The sequence below is a fragment of the Populus euphratica genome, unplaced genomic scaffold (genome assembly GCF_000495115.2).
Source record: "Populus euphratica unplaced genomic scaffold, PopEup_1.0 scaffold630.1, whole genome shotgun sequence".
NCBI lineage: Eukaryota > Viridiplantae > Streptophyta > Magnoliopsida > Malpighiales > Salicaceae > Populus > Populus euphratica.
In genome coordinates this window covers 75,414-88,699 of record NW_011500500.1, presented here as the reverse complement: position 1 = coordinate 88,699, position 13,286 = coordinate 75,414, and the positions used below count along the sequence as shown (strand labels likewise).

The following is a 13,286-nucleotide window of genomic DNA, read 5'->3' as shown; positions in this document are numbered from 1 at the left end:
CTCATTAATCATTACAAAATTAATTAAGGATAATAAATAAGTCTTTTCATATTTTAAGAGTATAGTGAAATAACCAAAATACTATTGAAAACAAAAAAACTTGAAACTAGAAATCCAAGAACTTTTTAGTATTTTCACATTGATTTTCTTGTTATTATAAAGTTAATTGAAGGGGAATTTAGTATTTAAACAAATATAAAATATAATTAAAAAATATGATTAGCGAGTAGGAGATGTCCAAGCCTATTAGGTGACATGTTCAGTATCTCCCAACAGCCAAACAATAACTTTCATCATGTCATTAGAAGCTCCGCTGCACTTTCTTCCTATTAGGGCAACATGTATCAGAGGTGGTGTGACAATTTAATGCTAGTGGTGCTTTCTTCCCTTTTGTTTTCTCTCTTTTCTTTTTTTTTTCTTCTTAAAATTCATGTTAGTATGCAAAATTTTAGAGTTACCCCTTTATTTAGTAAGATTTCAACTTTGTTTCTTATTCTTTTAATTTTTGTTCTTAACTCTTTTGTGAAATTTTGATTTACTTTTAATTTTATCTTTCAATCTCATTCTTTTAATTATTATTTTTATTTTTGATCTTTTTATATATATTTTTTTCTAATTTATCTTTCAATATTTATTGGTTCAATTCACCCTTCAACCATAAAAAAAAATTATCCTTTAATTTATTTTTTATTTCAATGTTGATCTTCATTCTTTTAATTGTTATTTTATGTTTTGGATTCTTTTGTATAGTTTAATTTCTTTTCTAATTATATACTTTAATATTTAATTAGTTGGGGATTAAACTTTATAATTTCTTTAAGTGTGGTGCTTTCTATCTAATGATCTAAAATATAAGTTTGAAAAGTTATTACAAGTTGATATTATTTTCTCTAAACTATAAACACACTAAAAAAAAGCCATGGCAAACCATTTTATAAACTTAAAGAAGAATACTTGTTTGCTTCAATAATTAATTATGTATTGACACTATATACAAAAGCTTGGTAATAATTTTTTCATTAATATTGAAAGAGAAACGAATATCTATAATTATTCTTTTTATTTTTTTATTAAACTAAGAACCCATGGCAAAAAAATATATGTTTTTCTTTTTTGTTAAATTTTTTTTATTAATAATAAAAGGAGGGGTTATACTAGATTTTTTTTCCAATAAAATTTAAATTATTTATTTTCTAATATTTTTTTATTGTATAATTAAATAATTTTTTTAAGAGCTATCATCAATATAAGATCATATATTTTAACATGTATCTTTATCTTAATTTTTTGATTTAATCTTTGATTGAAATTAACATATTTATTATTATTTATTAGCATATATAATTTTTCATTTATTTTATTGAATATAAGTATTATCTATTTAGTTTATATATTTTTAAAAAATTAATGGTAAAAAAAATGAACAACACTAACAATTTTTTACATTGACTAAATTTTTTTGCTTCATATATATGGGAAATTAAACTCTTATCATTTTAATTTTATTTGAAGAAAAGATAAAACTTTAATTTTAGAATGTATTTATTTATGTGGTGCTTTACATAATATATACATTATAAATGAAAAGATACGTAGGTTTTATTTGTTTAATAATATATTTGAGATTGTGATAAAAATTGTTTTTTAAAGTATTTTTTTTGAAAGCATATTAAAATATATTTTTAATATTAATATGTTAAAATAATTTAAAAATAAAAAAATAATTTAAAATTAAAAAAATTTAAAATGTTTTAAAAACACAATCCAACCACAAAATCAAACCCTTTATTAAACTGTGGGCTCTTGCTTTTTGAATAGAAAAAAATATAAATTGATATTTTTCAATTAAATAAAAACAAAAGAAACAACCCATACAAGCAGGCTTTATCAAAGATTGAAGAAGTGTTGATCAAATAATAAAGTTTAAGTCTTTTTTTTTTAATTTTTTAATATTATTTTATTATTTTAAGATACTAATATAAAGAATAATTTTTAAGAATATAAATTGATATTTTTCAATTAAATAAAAACAAAAGAAACAACCCATACAAGCAGGCTTTATCAAAGATTGAAGAAGTGTTGATCAAATAATAAAGTTTAAGTCTTTTTTTTTTTTAATTTTTTTAATATTATTTTATTATTTTAATATACTAATATAAAGAATAATTTTTAAGAAATATTATTAGATATATTTTTAAATAAAAAAAACTTTTAAACAGTTCACCCAACGTTAAGAAATGGGATCTCCCGAAGAAAAACAGTAAGATGGAGGCTTTTATATAGGCATCAGTTTCGAGGTTCCCCTTCACCATGGGCGGCGTGATGCTGATGCTTTATATCATCATCAATTGGGACCCACTCCCGACAAATCATCACTCACCCCAATCTCACCATCCACGTGTCACAAATCCATCACCCCTTCAAAATCCCAACAAAACCCCAGCCCATCGACCTTAAAGCGAGCCGCACACGGAGGCTAAAACAGTAACTCAACCTAAACTCTATGAAATCCCAACCTTACCCCTCCAACCGGCACCACCCGGTAACCACAGACCATGACCGGATCAGGCTCCCACGAGCCAGTCACCTTATAAATGACCCTAGCGAAGGTACAAAAGTCCCCTCCTCATCCACCAGCAACATCACCTGCTTGCCTCTCTCCTCTCTCCCTCTCTCTCTCTCATAATCAGAGGATTTGAGACCAGGCCAGATCCAAACCCAAAACAACACGAACCTCAAATTCCTCACATATATATATTTCTCTCTTTTAAAATCAAAACCTATAAAAGAAACCCTCTTTTAAATTCTTCCCTCTCTCTCTCTCACTATCTTCCTTGAGAGATTTTCTTTTAAAGCTCGACATGTGGGTTCTAATCTTGAAATAAAACTTAGAATTGCCTTATTTTGGGCTTGATTGAGGGGTTTTGGGTTGAGAATAAAAGGTAAAAAAATTGAACTTTTTGGATAGATCTGTGTTTTTCATTCATTAATAAGGTTGGATTCATCTGTTTTGGCTTTGATAACGGAAGCCCAGATAAAAGACTCGATTTTTACCCGTTAAAACAAGAACACAGATATAAAAGTCGAATTTTTAGGTGTGAAAGGACAAATCCGCATAAAAGATCCAGCTTTTAGGCGTGAAAAGGAGGAACCCAGATAAACAAATCGATTTTCTGTGGGTGTTTTTGGGGATTATTGGGGTAGTGGGGAACAATAAAAGGAAGAAATGGCAGAGCAAGGGGGCTTGGAAGGTAGCCAGCCAGTGGATCTTTCCAAGCATCCTTCTGGCATTGTTCCCATCCTCCAGTAAGTCTGCATTTTCCATTTATTTTTCTTTCAATAAATGAAAGCTATTTGCTCTATCTTTGTCTTTTTGGGCATGCCTACATGTGTCTTTTGACCAAAGTGATATGAAGGATTTGTGGAAGCTTTGCGTTTTTGGGTTTGATTGCAGTTGTGTTTGTTTGATGTTCCTTAAAAGAAGGTTGTATTAGAGGTGATGATTGTATATTGAAGGAGAAGAAAGAAAGTGCGATTATGTTGTTTGTAATAGATTTTTGAAGGCTGTACAGTGTTTTTGATGTTCGGTGATCAGGTTTAGGGTTAAACATTGGGGAAGGCTTCAGAGGTGGAGCAAGGCTTGTTGACTTATGTAGTAATCAAAGGAAAGAAAAAAACTTTTTGTTTGATGGCTGTAAAGTATAGTAAATGAGAAGCGAGATTAAAGAAGTGGGATTTGTTCGCTGATGTGCTGTTGTAAATGAACCTTTTATTGAATAATAAACTTAAGCAGCATGCTTTTTTCTTTTTGTTAATTTCATAGGTTTTTTTTATGTGTTCTTGAGTTCTATTTTTCATATTGAATGAAATTTAAAGTTGAAGCTTCATGCATTTGCTTGCAATAGGAAGTTGTTCACTAACTAGCTTTTGACAATACAAAGAGAATTTTACAGGTAGAGTCAAACAAGTTTATGCTTGTCTCAGCTTGGAGGCATAAGAAAGAATTTAAATCATATGACGGATCCTATTAGAAAATTGCACGCCTGACACAATCATGGATCCTTCTTAGCTAGGCCACAGTTCCAGATTCTATTTTGTTTACCTTTGATTGATACAGCATTACGGTTTCCTATATTACTTTACAATGAGAAAAAAATAAATATACGAGATAGACAAATACAATTTTTCTGTAACTGCCAAAAAATTGTCCATAGTTACTTTGTAGTTTCTGAGCCATATTTACTTCTATTAGAGCTAGAGGCAACTTTCTAGGAAGTTGAGGGGCTTTCACAACTTTTTTAAGTTTTCATTTGGCTGCCAAAAAAGTTTTAAAATCATGCCTCTTGTCCTGTCTCGTATAGTTAGTTGGAGAGAGGTGCTTGTGTAAATTTGAACATCACCTCACAGCTTAAATCATGCATAACAATAAAGCAGTTTTACTTCTTACATGTTGTAGGTTAAAATTTTAATATGGTATCGGGAGGAATGGTGCTCAGATAAAGGAATTGAGCTGTTATGCATTGGAGATATTATACAAAACTGCTTTTCTCACATTCAAATTTGGCTTTGACTTTGTTCCGCTAAATTTGAAGACAAATGTCAAGAGTTGACTTTGTTGACCATATTTAGATCTGACACTTCACTGTCTTTTTTGTGCACCATTTCTTTTTTGGTTCACCATATTCTTCTTTTCCTACAAAATGATTCTTCAATACTGGGTAGTCCTGTTAAATTCTGACATCTAACTGTTCTTGTTTGAACCTTATGCTTCTAGGAACATTGTTTCAACTGTGAACTTAGATTGCAGGCTGGATCTTAAGCAAATTGCCCTGCAAGCCCGTAATGCAGAATACAACCCCAAGGTGTGCCTGTGTTTGATAATCTTCCTGATGCAAGCTCTGTTGTTTTTGGTCTATGTGATCCCTCATCTTTTATGCATGTTCATCCAGCGTTTTGCTGCCGTCATCATGCGGATTAGGGAACCAAAAACTACAGCATTGATTTTTGCATCTGGAAAGATGGTGAGTTATTTGCCTCTGAAAAGTACATTTATTTATGGCTGTATATTGCTTGTTACTTTCAAATGTATTCTACGCAGATTTGTTATTTTACCAATGGTTTCGAAGAATGTTGATTGAAATGGAACAGTATGACTTCAGTGTTATGTGATTGAAAAATCTTTATTCGGTTGAAGGATAAATTATAAATAGTTATAACTGGACCTCCAATGCTCTATGGTAATGAGTGTTAGAAAGTGAAGAAGTAGCACATTCATAAAAAGGCATAGCTGGGATGAAAATGTTAAGAGTCACGTGTGGAGCACAGGAAAGAATTAGATAATATTCAAGTGTATTTGCAGAAGGTGGTGTTCACATCTGTTGAGGTTAAATTAAGGGATGATTATTTGAGATTTTTTACCTTCTTCAGCATGTACTCGTGGATGCATTGATGAGGAATGGTGATTGGAATGAAGAATTGGGAGTGATGAGGGATTTAGGCAGTCTAAAAATGCTGATTAAATACTGATACAGCATTAAAATGGATTATAAAAAGTTTAGTCCATATCAAAACTATGGTGGAAAAAGAGGGGGGGGGGATTTATACAAAATAATTCCGGTCCATACCCTGCAGCTTATTCTGGTGATCTCTTGCAGCCCCTTGTCTGAAAGAGGTTTTTTTGTCTCCTGCCGTATCAGGTGTGCACAGGTGCCAAGAGCGAACAACAGTCAAAACTTGCTGCTAGAAAGGTATTGCTTTCATAATTGAGGAAAATTGTTAATGTTTTTTGAAAAAAAAATCTTTTCACAACGAAGGAAAGTAGATTTAATGTTGATTTGAACCATTTCTTTTCGAATAGAAAACCTGAATCCTAACTTTTCAATATTTTTGTTTCAGATGGTCTCTAAAAATTTCTTTCTAGCACTAATCTAGATTTCTGTCTTTCATTTGATAAACAATATATCACAACTAGATATTTGTTGTATTCTCCAACAAACAAATGCATTCTGCTGGTTTTCATAGATGAGCAATACTTAGACTGAAGTGGAATGGAGATGTGTTCGATAAGTAAAACAGGACTTGCATGTTTCTCCCTGAAATGCTTTTACTTTGACATGGTTCTTATTCAAAAATGAATATTTTGTTTTACAGTATGCACGAATCATCCAAAAGCTAGGCTTTGCTGCCAAATTTAAGGTCTCTCTCTCTCTCTCTCTATATATATATATATATATATATATATATATATTTCACATACACACAGATACAACACATATGTATGCATGTTCTTGAATTTCTTCTGGTTAGTTTTGTGTTGTTGTCTTTTGAAGTTCCCCTTGTGTTTACGTTTCCTCATTGCAACTGCCAGGACTTTAAAATTCAGAATATTGTTGGCTCTTGTGATGTCAAGTTCCCCATCAAACTTGAAGGGCTTGCATACTCCCATGGTGCTTTCTCAAGTGTAAGTAAAAACCATAATCTGTTGAACTTAGTGCCCTAGCAGGAAGACGGTTGCTTTAAAATGCTTTACATGTATGGGTCTTTTTGCTCATCGGAGTTTGAGGCATGCAGCGAGAATCTCTTTTTTACTAAACACTTTCAGCAGCTGTATTTTCCAAACAGAGCTTTAGGGTGTGTTTGGGAGTGCTTCTTCTGTTTTTGGATGCTTTTTAAAGGTGTTTTTAGCTTGAAAAAGCATCAAATTAATGATTTTTTTACTGATAGTTTTGATGTGTTGATGTTAAAAATAGAAAAAAAATCTGGAAAAAAAAATTCATTTTAATATATTTTCAAGTGAAAAGTTATTTTCAAAAACACCTTGCACCACAATCTTATACATACACACTCTCTTCCCACCTGAATTGTATTCTTTCAGCATGAACTTTAAAACTCTCATGTTGTACCTGCGCAAGTTTGAACCCAAAAGGATGTGCCATGCAGTGTGAACCTGAACTCTTGTGCTCTACCTGTGCAGTATGAACCTGAAATCTTTCCAGGCTTAATATATCGAATGAAACAACCAAAGATTGTGCTTCTTATTTTTGTCTCAGGAAAAATTGTGATCACCGGAGCCAAGGTAAATCCAAAATCTCATGTTCACTATCTCTGACCTGCATGCTGATAGAGTTTGGTAGCTGATAGTTCTCTATGTTCAACATCTTAGGTGAGAGAGGAGACATACAAAGCCTTTGAAAACATATACCCTGTCCTTGCAGAGTTTAGGAAAGTCCAGCAATGGTAAACCTCCCCATCTATTGACCTCTCTTCGATATCTGATTATTTGAGTCTCTTAATTTTGTATCATTTAATTCAATCAGGCCTAATCTGCGTATCTTTTTGATGGGTTGCAGATTTATATTTGAAATGGGGCTTTGGTGGTGTTGTGGATAGTATCAGATGGGGTGGATTCAAGTGTGCATATGTGAAGCCAGGGCACAGCCTTCTTGGCTCTGGTTCTGTTGCCGTCTTCTAATTTGTTTAGTCACTTGCCCACCAAAAGAAAGTGGGTGTGATTGGGGGAAAGTGCTCGCGCGAGGTGTAATTAAGAGCTGTAAGGGAGAAGGACGGGGGACTGAATAACATGTTTTTGTGTTTTAGCCTGTCGGACACTACACTTTGACGATTTTAATGCTGAAAACTTAGTTCCACTTTTGACATGAACTGTGTTTCTGTCTTCTCTCTTTCTTTATTACCACCACAACTCATGTTTCTTAGCTAGGATGCCTTTGAAACTTAAATGTACGGCAGTTGCTATTGGATGGAGAGGTGTTTAAGGGCATCAGAGATGTTTGTTGCTTGATTCTTTTTCAATGTCAAGTCCATGAGAGCCTGTAATAGAAATGTTACTGTGCCTGCTTTTTTTTTTTTTTCAAATCATTCGACTTTAAATTAATTTATTAAAAATTTAGTTTTATAATTTATTTTAATTTAATTTTTATTTGTAATCATAATTTTATAATCTATCGAATAAATTGATTAGGTTAATTAAAATTGATTAAATTAATTTAATATTTAGATATATAAAAAATTTAATATTTATTTTAAAATAAATTATATTTTTATGGGTTATATTAACAAGTTAAAGTTAATTTTAATGGAATTTAAATTTTTTTATTAAAAAAACATTAATAATGTTTAATTATTTTTTTATGATAAAAAAATTAATTCAACATAAGAAGCAGCAGGCACGTTTATCTAACTATAAACTAAGAAATCACTTTCTAGTTAACAAATACAGTCCAAAATTTGAAGAGAGACATTCTGTTCCGCGGAACAAAATCAAGAAGCAAAAAGGATTGCGAGTTTGTAAATTTAACCAGATTCAAAGATGGAGATATTTGAGGTACAGAGAATAGAACGAATACGCACGTGCGACAACATGTGGCAACGGTTTTTTCCAGTAAAGTGGACATCTTTTTTCTTTAGGTTTTGCTAGAAAGATTTTTCTTTTCTTGCACTTTAAAGTTTCCTACTTCAAGAAACCAAAACCTTGAAAGTTCCCACGCAATCAAGAATAGTAGTAACCTACGAGTTCCCACATTAGCATTTGAAAATTGCAAACAGCAAAGCAGTATTTTTTGTTTCTTGAACTATATATAGACTGTAGAGTAGTTGTTGATGGCTCAATTTACAGTACAAGGTCGCTTGAAGTTGCTGTTTGACAATGATGGGACTCACTGTAAGCTTCTTGGGAATGATTTTCTTGGTGGGTTGAGATCATCTCTGACCCAGAAGAGAAAGATCAGGTTTCTTGGTGCTAATAGTACAAAGTTATATGCTGCTGCTTCTTTGAGCAAGAAATCCAAGCATTTTTACACAGAGGCAAGTCAAAGTGTTAGCGAGGCTAGTGATGAGAGTGATGAAGATTATGACAGTGAGAGGGATGAATTGGCTTGCTTTAGAGGCCTTGTCTTGGATATCTCTTACAGGTACCTTATTTCTCTCTATTTACATGATTCTTGCACCTCTTTTCACTTGTGTGTGTATCGATTTATTAATTGTTTGTTTGACCAGGTTCATCATTCTAATATGAATATTTCTTTTCTACTTTTTGGTTAGTATTCTTTTTCTTTTTAATTTGTTGACTAGGATTCTGTAACGTCATGCTCTGGGTCTGGTTTACTGTACAGATGGAGTATTTCACTGTGTGATGGTTGAGATATCTGCTAGTTTGACTAGTGATTAGGCTTCTTGGAGCGTTGGTTTGAATCAGTTTAGCAACTCATGTGTTAGGTGAAGGTGTAATGTGATTGGAGAGAAGATCTCTTTACTATTAATAGGTTTGATTATGCAGTGAAAAACTTGCCGTAATTATTGATGAATATTTCAATAGGAGAAAAACTAGAAAGAATGTGGTTCAGCAATGCGCTGCATCCAAAAATATCGAAATAGAGTTATATTTATAATAAATTCTAAAATGTCCTGGAAATTCTAACTGTCCAAGAAGTATTAATGATTTTTTTCTAATACCTCTTTACCTATGAGCAACAAACTATAACAAGTTGTTACTTTGTATGCTGCATATATAATCCAGACAGTATCAAACAATTCTTACTCTCTGTTTTTCTTTTTTTCTATCGTCTAGAATTGAACCAAAAACATATAATAATAACAGTGTATTCTGTGTTGTGGCACATGCCAATCAATTAAATGTGATCTGTATGAATATCTTGCATTAAAGCGTTGCCTTTGCGGTAGAATCCCAAGATGGGATGGGAATGAGTAGTAGTGTTTGTGGACCTGTAATCGGAGGTGTAGTCTTAATCGAAGAAAATTAGTTTCGAATGTTCACAGCTTGTAGTTTGCAGCAAAAACAACATTTTGGTTAAAGCTGTATTCAGCACATGTTTCTTGAAACCTCGCCAGTGCATGATTAATAACCTTCTGCAGATATCTTAGTGGCTCGTTGTCCTACTGACCCCATTTCTCTTTGTTGATTGGAGGTTTCCAAATAACTTCCGTATCCTCCTTCCTTTCCGCACTTCATTTCAGCATCACTGAACAGGAAAGAAAGATAGGAAGCTGCAAGTTCATTTCCGGAAGTGCTTGATACAATTACCACTTTTCTTTTCCTTTTCCTCTAGTTTTTCTTTCTACCAATTTAGAAAGACTTGGATAGATATTTGTATATGGATCTGACTGTTCTTGTCCTGCACCAGGCCGGTGAATGTTGTGTGCTGGAAGCGTGCCATGTGTCTGGAATTCATGGAGAAGGTTGGCCTGATGTGTAAAACTAATACACTTAGACATGTTAACAGCAGTCATATACAGTTTCTAGTTCATGGTTGCTGCTTATGCCATTATTTTCTCATGCAAATTTTGTATCAACCACTAGGAAACCTAGTGAACACGACAAAGCAAATTAGTATTTTAGCATATCAAAGAATGATCATGTAGGATGCAGCGATGCATGAGAAGCATTCTGGTTCATGATATGATTGCTTTGACTAACTTGTTTCTCAAGCAATACCACTTACCCCAATACCTGTAAACCTATTGTCACTCAAAACATTTTATTTCGTAGATGAACAATGCCCACCACATTACTCAACTCACGCACTTTCTCACAACTGCATACAAGCCGCGTGTTACATTTGGTTTCTAAATTCTTTAGCATTCTGTTTCCAGGCTGATGTACTAGAATATTATGATCAGACAGTAAATTCCCCAAGCGGATCCTTTTACATTCCAGCTGTATTAAGGGTAGGCATTTCTCTTTTCACCTCTTGCAGTTCCTAGATAGATTTATGTTCTCTCATCATTTTCTCTTTTCACCTCAAACACTTCCAGCCTTTTTCTTACTAAAAGCAGCTTCTACTGCGTTACTTGCATCCTACTCCACTCAAGCTTATCTTAAGCTTCTGCTTTCAGGTTCCACATCTATTGCAGGTTGTTAAGAGAAGAAGAATATTCAGAAGCAAACTTAGTCGCAAGAATATACTTCATCGGGACAACTATACTTGTCAGTAAGTAACCTGCAACACATTAGTTCAAGTTCAGTCTATTGCGACACAGACACTGAATTGCTGTGTGTGATGGAATTACATATATTCTTGAACAAGAAACTCCATCCAAATAGCTTCTGGAAGCTCATTTCCTAGAAGTAGATTTTTCCCTCATCCCAAATGAATTGGCTTATTTGAAAACCGCCTTGCATGTATATCTGCTTTAGTTAGATTATGATTTGATCTCTGTAAGAACAGGTTACTCGACATCAATATATACCATAGGACTTCTAATTTGTTTGAGTGTTATCACCTCCCAAATCCGAAGTCCATGATATAGGAAGTGAAGAAAACATGCTCAAGGTTTAAATTGTCAGTCAATGACAGAAAATCTCAATTTTACATCCAGAGTTATAAAGATGGAGCTTCTATTTCTTTCTTCACCATTTCCTAGCCATCTGATCCTTCTGGTGTGTAAAATGTGGATATTGATCAACAAGTTGTCGATAAAGATCACATCTATATTGTCAGGTGGGGACACAAAAGGGTTCAAAGGCGTATCGGAATTTTCATCTGTCATCACAGATTATTTTCTTCTTCACTTTATAACCAAAAGAGGAAAAAAAAAAAAAATAGTATTTGGCATTTTTGATGGATTTACGAGTATATTGTGATCCACATCACCTTGAAGTGCTTCTTTCAGATTTTTATTTTGTTTCCACAGTTTCTTGTTACTTCCTGAAGAAATATACTAGTGGCATGCACGATGTCAATGCCGTTATTTCTTAGTGTCTAATATAATGCTTCCCTAAATTGCAAGTAGGTACTGTTCTTCCCATGAGAATTTGACCATTGACCATGTTCTGCCAACTGCGCAAGGAGGGGAATGGCAATGGGAAAATCTGGTAAGATACTTTTGCAAGTCTAGGAAAACTTTTATTTTGATGCGAACTATGGCTTTTTGAAAAAAGGAGCTGTACACTGATGAAAATAGAATACAATCTAACAGCTGCTTGATTGTCCTTGACTTTCCTTTTCTTTTAATCTATTCTTTTGAACTTATTGGGATTACTTTGTAAGTAGTTGCTGCTGCTACGATCGATCTTCAAACTAATTGCCAGATCTTTCTGCATGCATGATCCAGTATCTGTACTGATAGCATTTATGATATGTTTGAATAGTTGATTAATTTTCAAACTGGTGCTTTACCCTTTCCTCATCGGGTTAATTACAATTGGAACACATATATTATAAGCTACAGAGATGGCCATATAATGTATGGAGAACATGGAAGATCAATAGAAGACTAAACACTTTGATGAAGATTTACATTTTGGCGTTGAGGAAGTTCTTCACAGTTTCTGTGGCTTGCTTCCTCCTGTAACAGGTTACTGCTTGTGCCAAATGCAACTCAAAGAAGGGTCAAAAAACTCCAGAGGAAGCAAACATGAAGCTGAGTAAGGTCCCCAAGGTATCGTTTAGTTCTGGTAAATAATAAATGGTTGCAACTCAAGTATTCGTCCAGGGAAAGCTGGGATATCACTTGTTGTGGCCGTGAATAGCATGTTAAGGTGTTACCTTTCTCATTATGAACCAAAACCAGATGACCTTTGTCAATGAATATCAACGTAAAACTTAGCCAAACATAAGAAATATTTCATGAAGAGTTTTTACTCTTTTTTCTTGCAGGCCCCTAAAGATTATGACATACTTGCCATACCCTTAACAAGTGCAGCAATAAGGATGCTGAGGATGAGAAAGGGAATGCCTGAAGAGTGGCAACAATATCTAGCGAGGCCATCATCAGAGCCGTGACATACATTCTAGGTGAAAGCTGTACATTCTTGTGCTCGGCACATATGATTTTTCCAACACTTAGTGCCCAGGTTTTAAAGATGTATTCTGATGCAACGTAATTTGCTTTGTTTTTCTCTTTTCTTTTTCACCTCCATGTACTGGAGAAACTCATGTAAAGGAGGGCATTTATCAACAAAGCATCTTTTGTAAGGCAGTGGGCTCTTGTTTGTTATTTCAAATTTTAAGTGCTTAAACTCACGTTCATATATAAAAAAGGGTTTCGGCTGGTTTTCTGATAATCCTCCTCTGTGATGATTCTTCCTGGCAAATTTTCCAGAGCTAGATGTTTAGATGTGAATGAAGCTCTGAATATGAAGATGCTTGCTTGTTTTCATGCATCTTCCACTTTCTTGGTATTGTGAGGATGAAGCGAGTCCTCTCCCATGGCTTAAATCAATTTCCTAGATTTTATTCTCTGAATTATTCAATGTATTCAATGATCATATGCTGATTTTCATCTTTACTTGATGTTCTTGAACCCATATT

The 13,286-nt window shown here is 33.4% G+C and overlaps 2 protein-coding genes across 4 annotated transcripts; both read left to right on the top strand.

Moving 5' to 3' along the window:
* The first annotated feature begins 2,629 nt into the window (after positions 1 to 2,629).
* LOC105115054 (TATA-box-binding protein 2-like) lies at positions 2,630 to 7,854 on the top strand. The gene is made up of 9 exons (XM_011011825.1): positions 2,630 to 3,306; positions 4,775 to 4,862; positions 4,950 to 5,021; positions 5,697 to 5,747; positions 6,151 to 6,195; positions 6,368 to 6,460; positions 6,974 to 7,075; positions 7,163 to 7,236; positions 7,350 to 7,854. Coding segments are annotated over exons 1-9 (606 nt in total). The 5' UTR covers positions 2,630 to 3,226; the 3' UTR covers positions 7,351 to 7,854.
* A 351-nt stretch (positions 7,855 to 8,205) lies between these two features.
* Positions 8,206 to 13,015, top strand: LOC105115052 (uncharacterized). 3 transcript variants are annotated; one of them, XM_011011822.1, is made up of 7 exons: positions 8,220 to 8,927; positions 10,158 to 10,212; positions 10,627 to 10,701; positions 10,870 to 10,964; positions 11,767 to 11,848; positions 12,331 to 12,414; positions 12,633 to 13,015. In XM_011011822.1, exons 1-7 carry the CDS (start codon positions 8,617 to 8,619, stop codon positions 12,756 to 12,758), a joined length of 828 nt encoding a protein of 275 aa, XP_011010124.1. In that variant the 5' UTR covers positions 8,220 to 8,616; the 3' UTR covers positions 12,759 to 13,015. The 3 variants fall into 3 exon arrangements, with proteins under 3 accessions (XP_011010126.1, XP_011010124.1, XP_011010125.1); XM_011011824.1 differs by lacking the exons at positions 12,331 to 12,414; positions 12,633 to 13,015 and adding an exon at positions 12,125 to 12,324 and having other exon boundaries at positions 8,206 to 8,927; XM_011011823.1 differs by lacking the exon at positions 10,627 to 10,701.
* Positions 13,016 to 13,286: the final 271 nt, after the last annotated feature.

Bases quoted from the DNA above. Each gene is read 5' to 3' on its own strand.
- LOC105115052 (XM_011011822.1), top strand. From the start codon at position 8,617: ATGGCTCAATTTACAGTACAAGGTCGCTTGAAGTTGCTGTTTGACAAT. The intron at 8,928-10,157 runs GTACCTTATTTC...GTCCTGCACCAG, and splicing joins GTCTTGGATATCTCTTACAG to GCCGGTGAATGTTGTGTGCT. The intron at 10,702-10,869 runs GTAGGCATTTCT...TTCTGCTTTCAG, and splicing joins ACATTCCAGCTGTATTAAGG to GTTCCACATCTATTGCAGGT.
- LOC105115054 (XM_011011825.1), top strand. From the start codon at position 3,227: ATGGCAGAGCAAGGGGGCTTGGAAGGTAGCCAGCCAGTGGATCTTTCC. The intron at 6,461-6,973 runs GTAAGTAAAAAC...CTACCTGTGCAG, and splicing joins CCCATGGTGCTTTCTCAAGT to TATGAACCTGAAATCTTTCC. The intron at 7,076-7,162 runs GTAAATCCAAAA...TCAACATCTTAG, and splicing joins TTGTGATCACCGGAGCCAAG to GTGAGAGAGGAGACATACAA.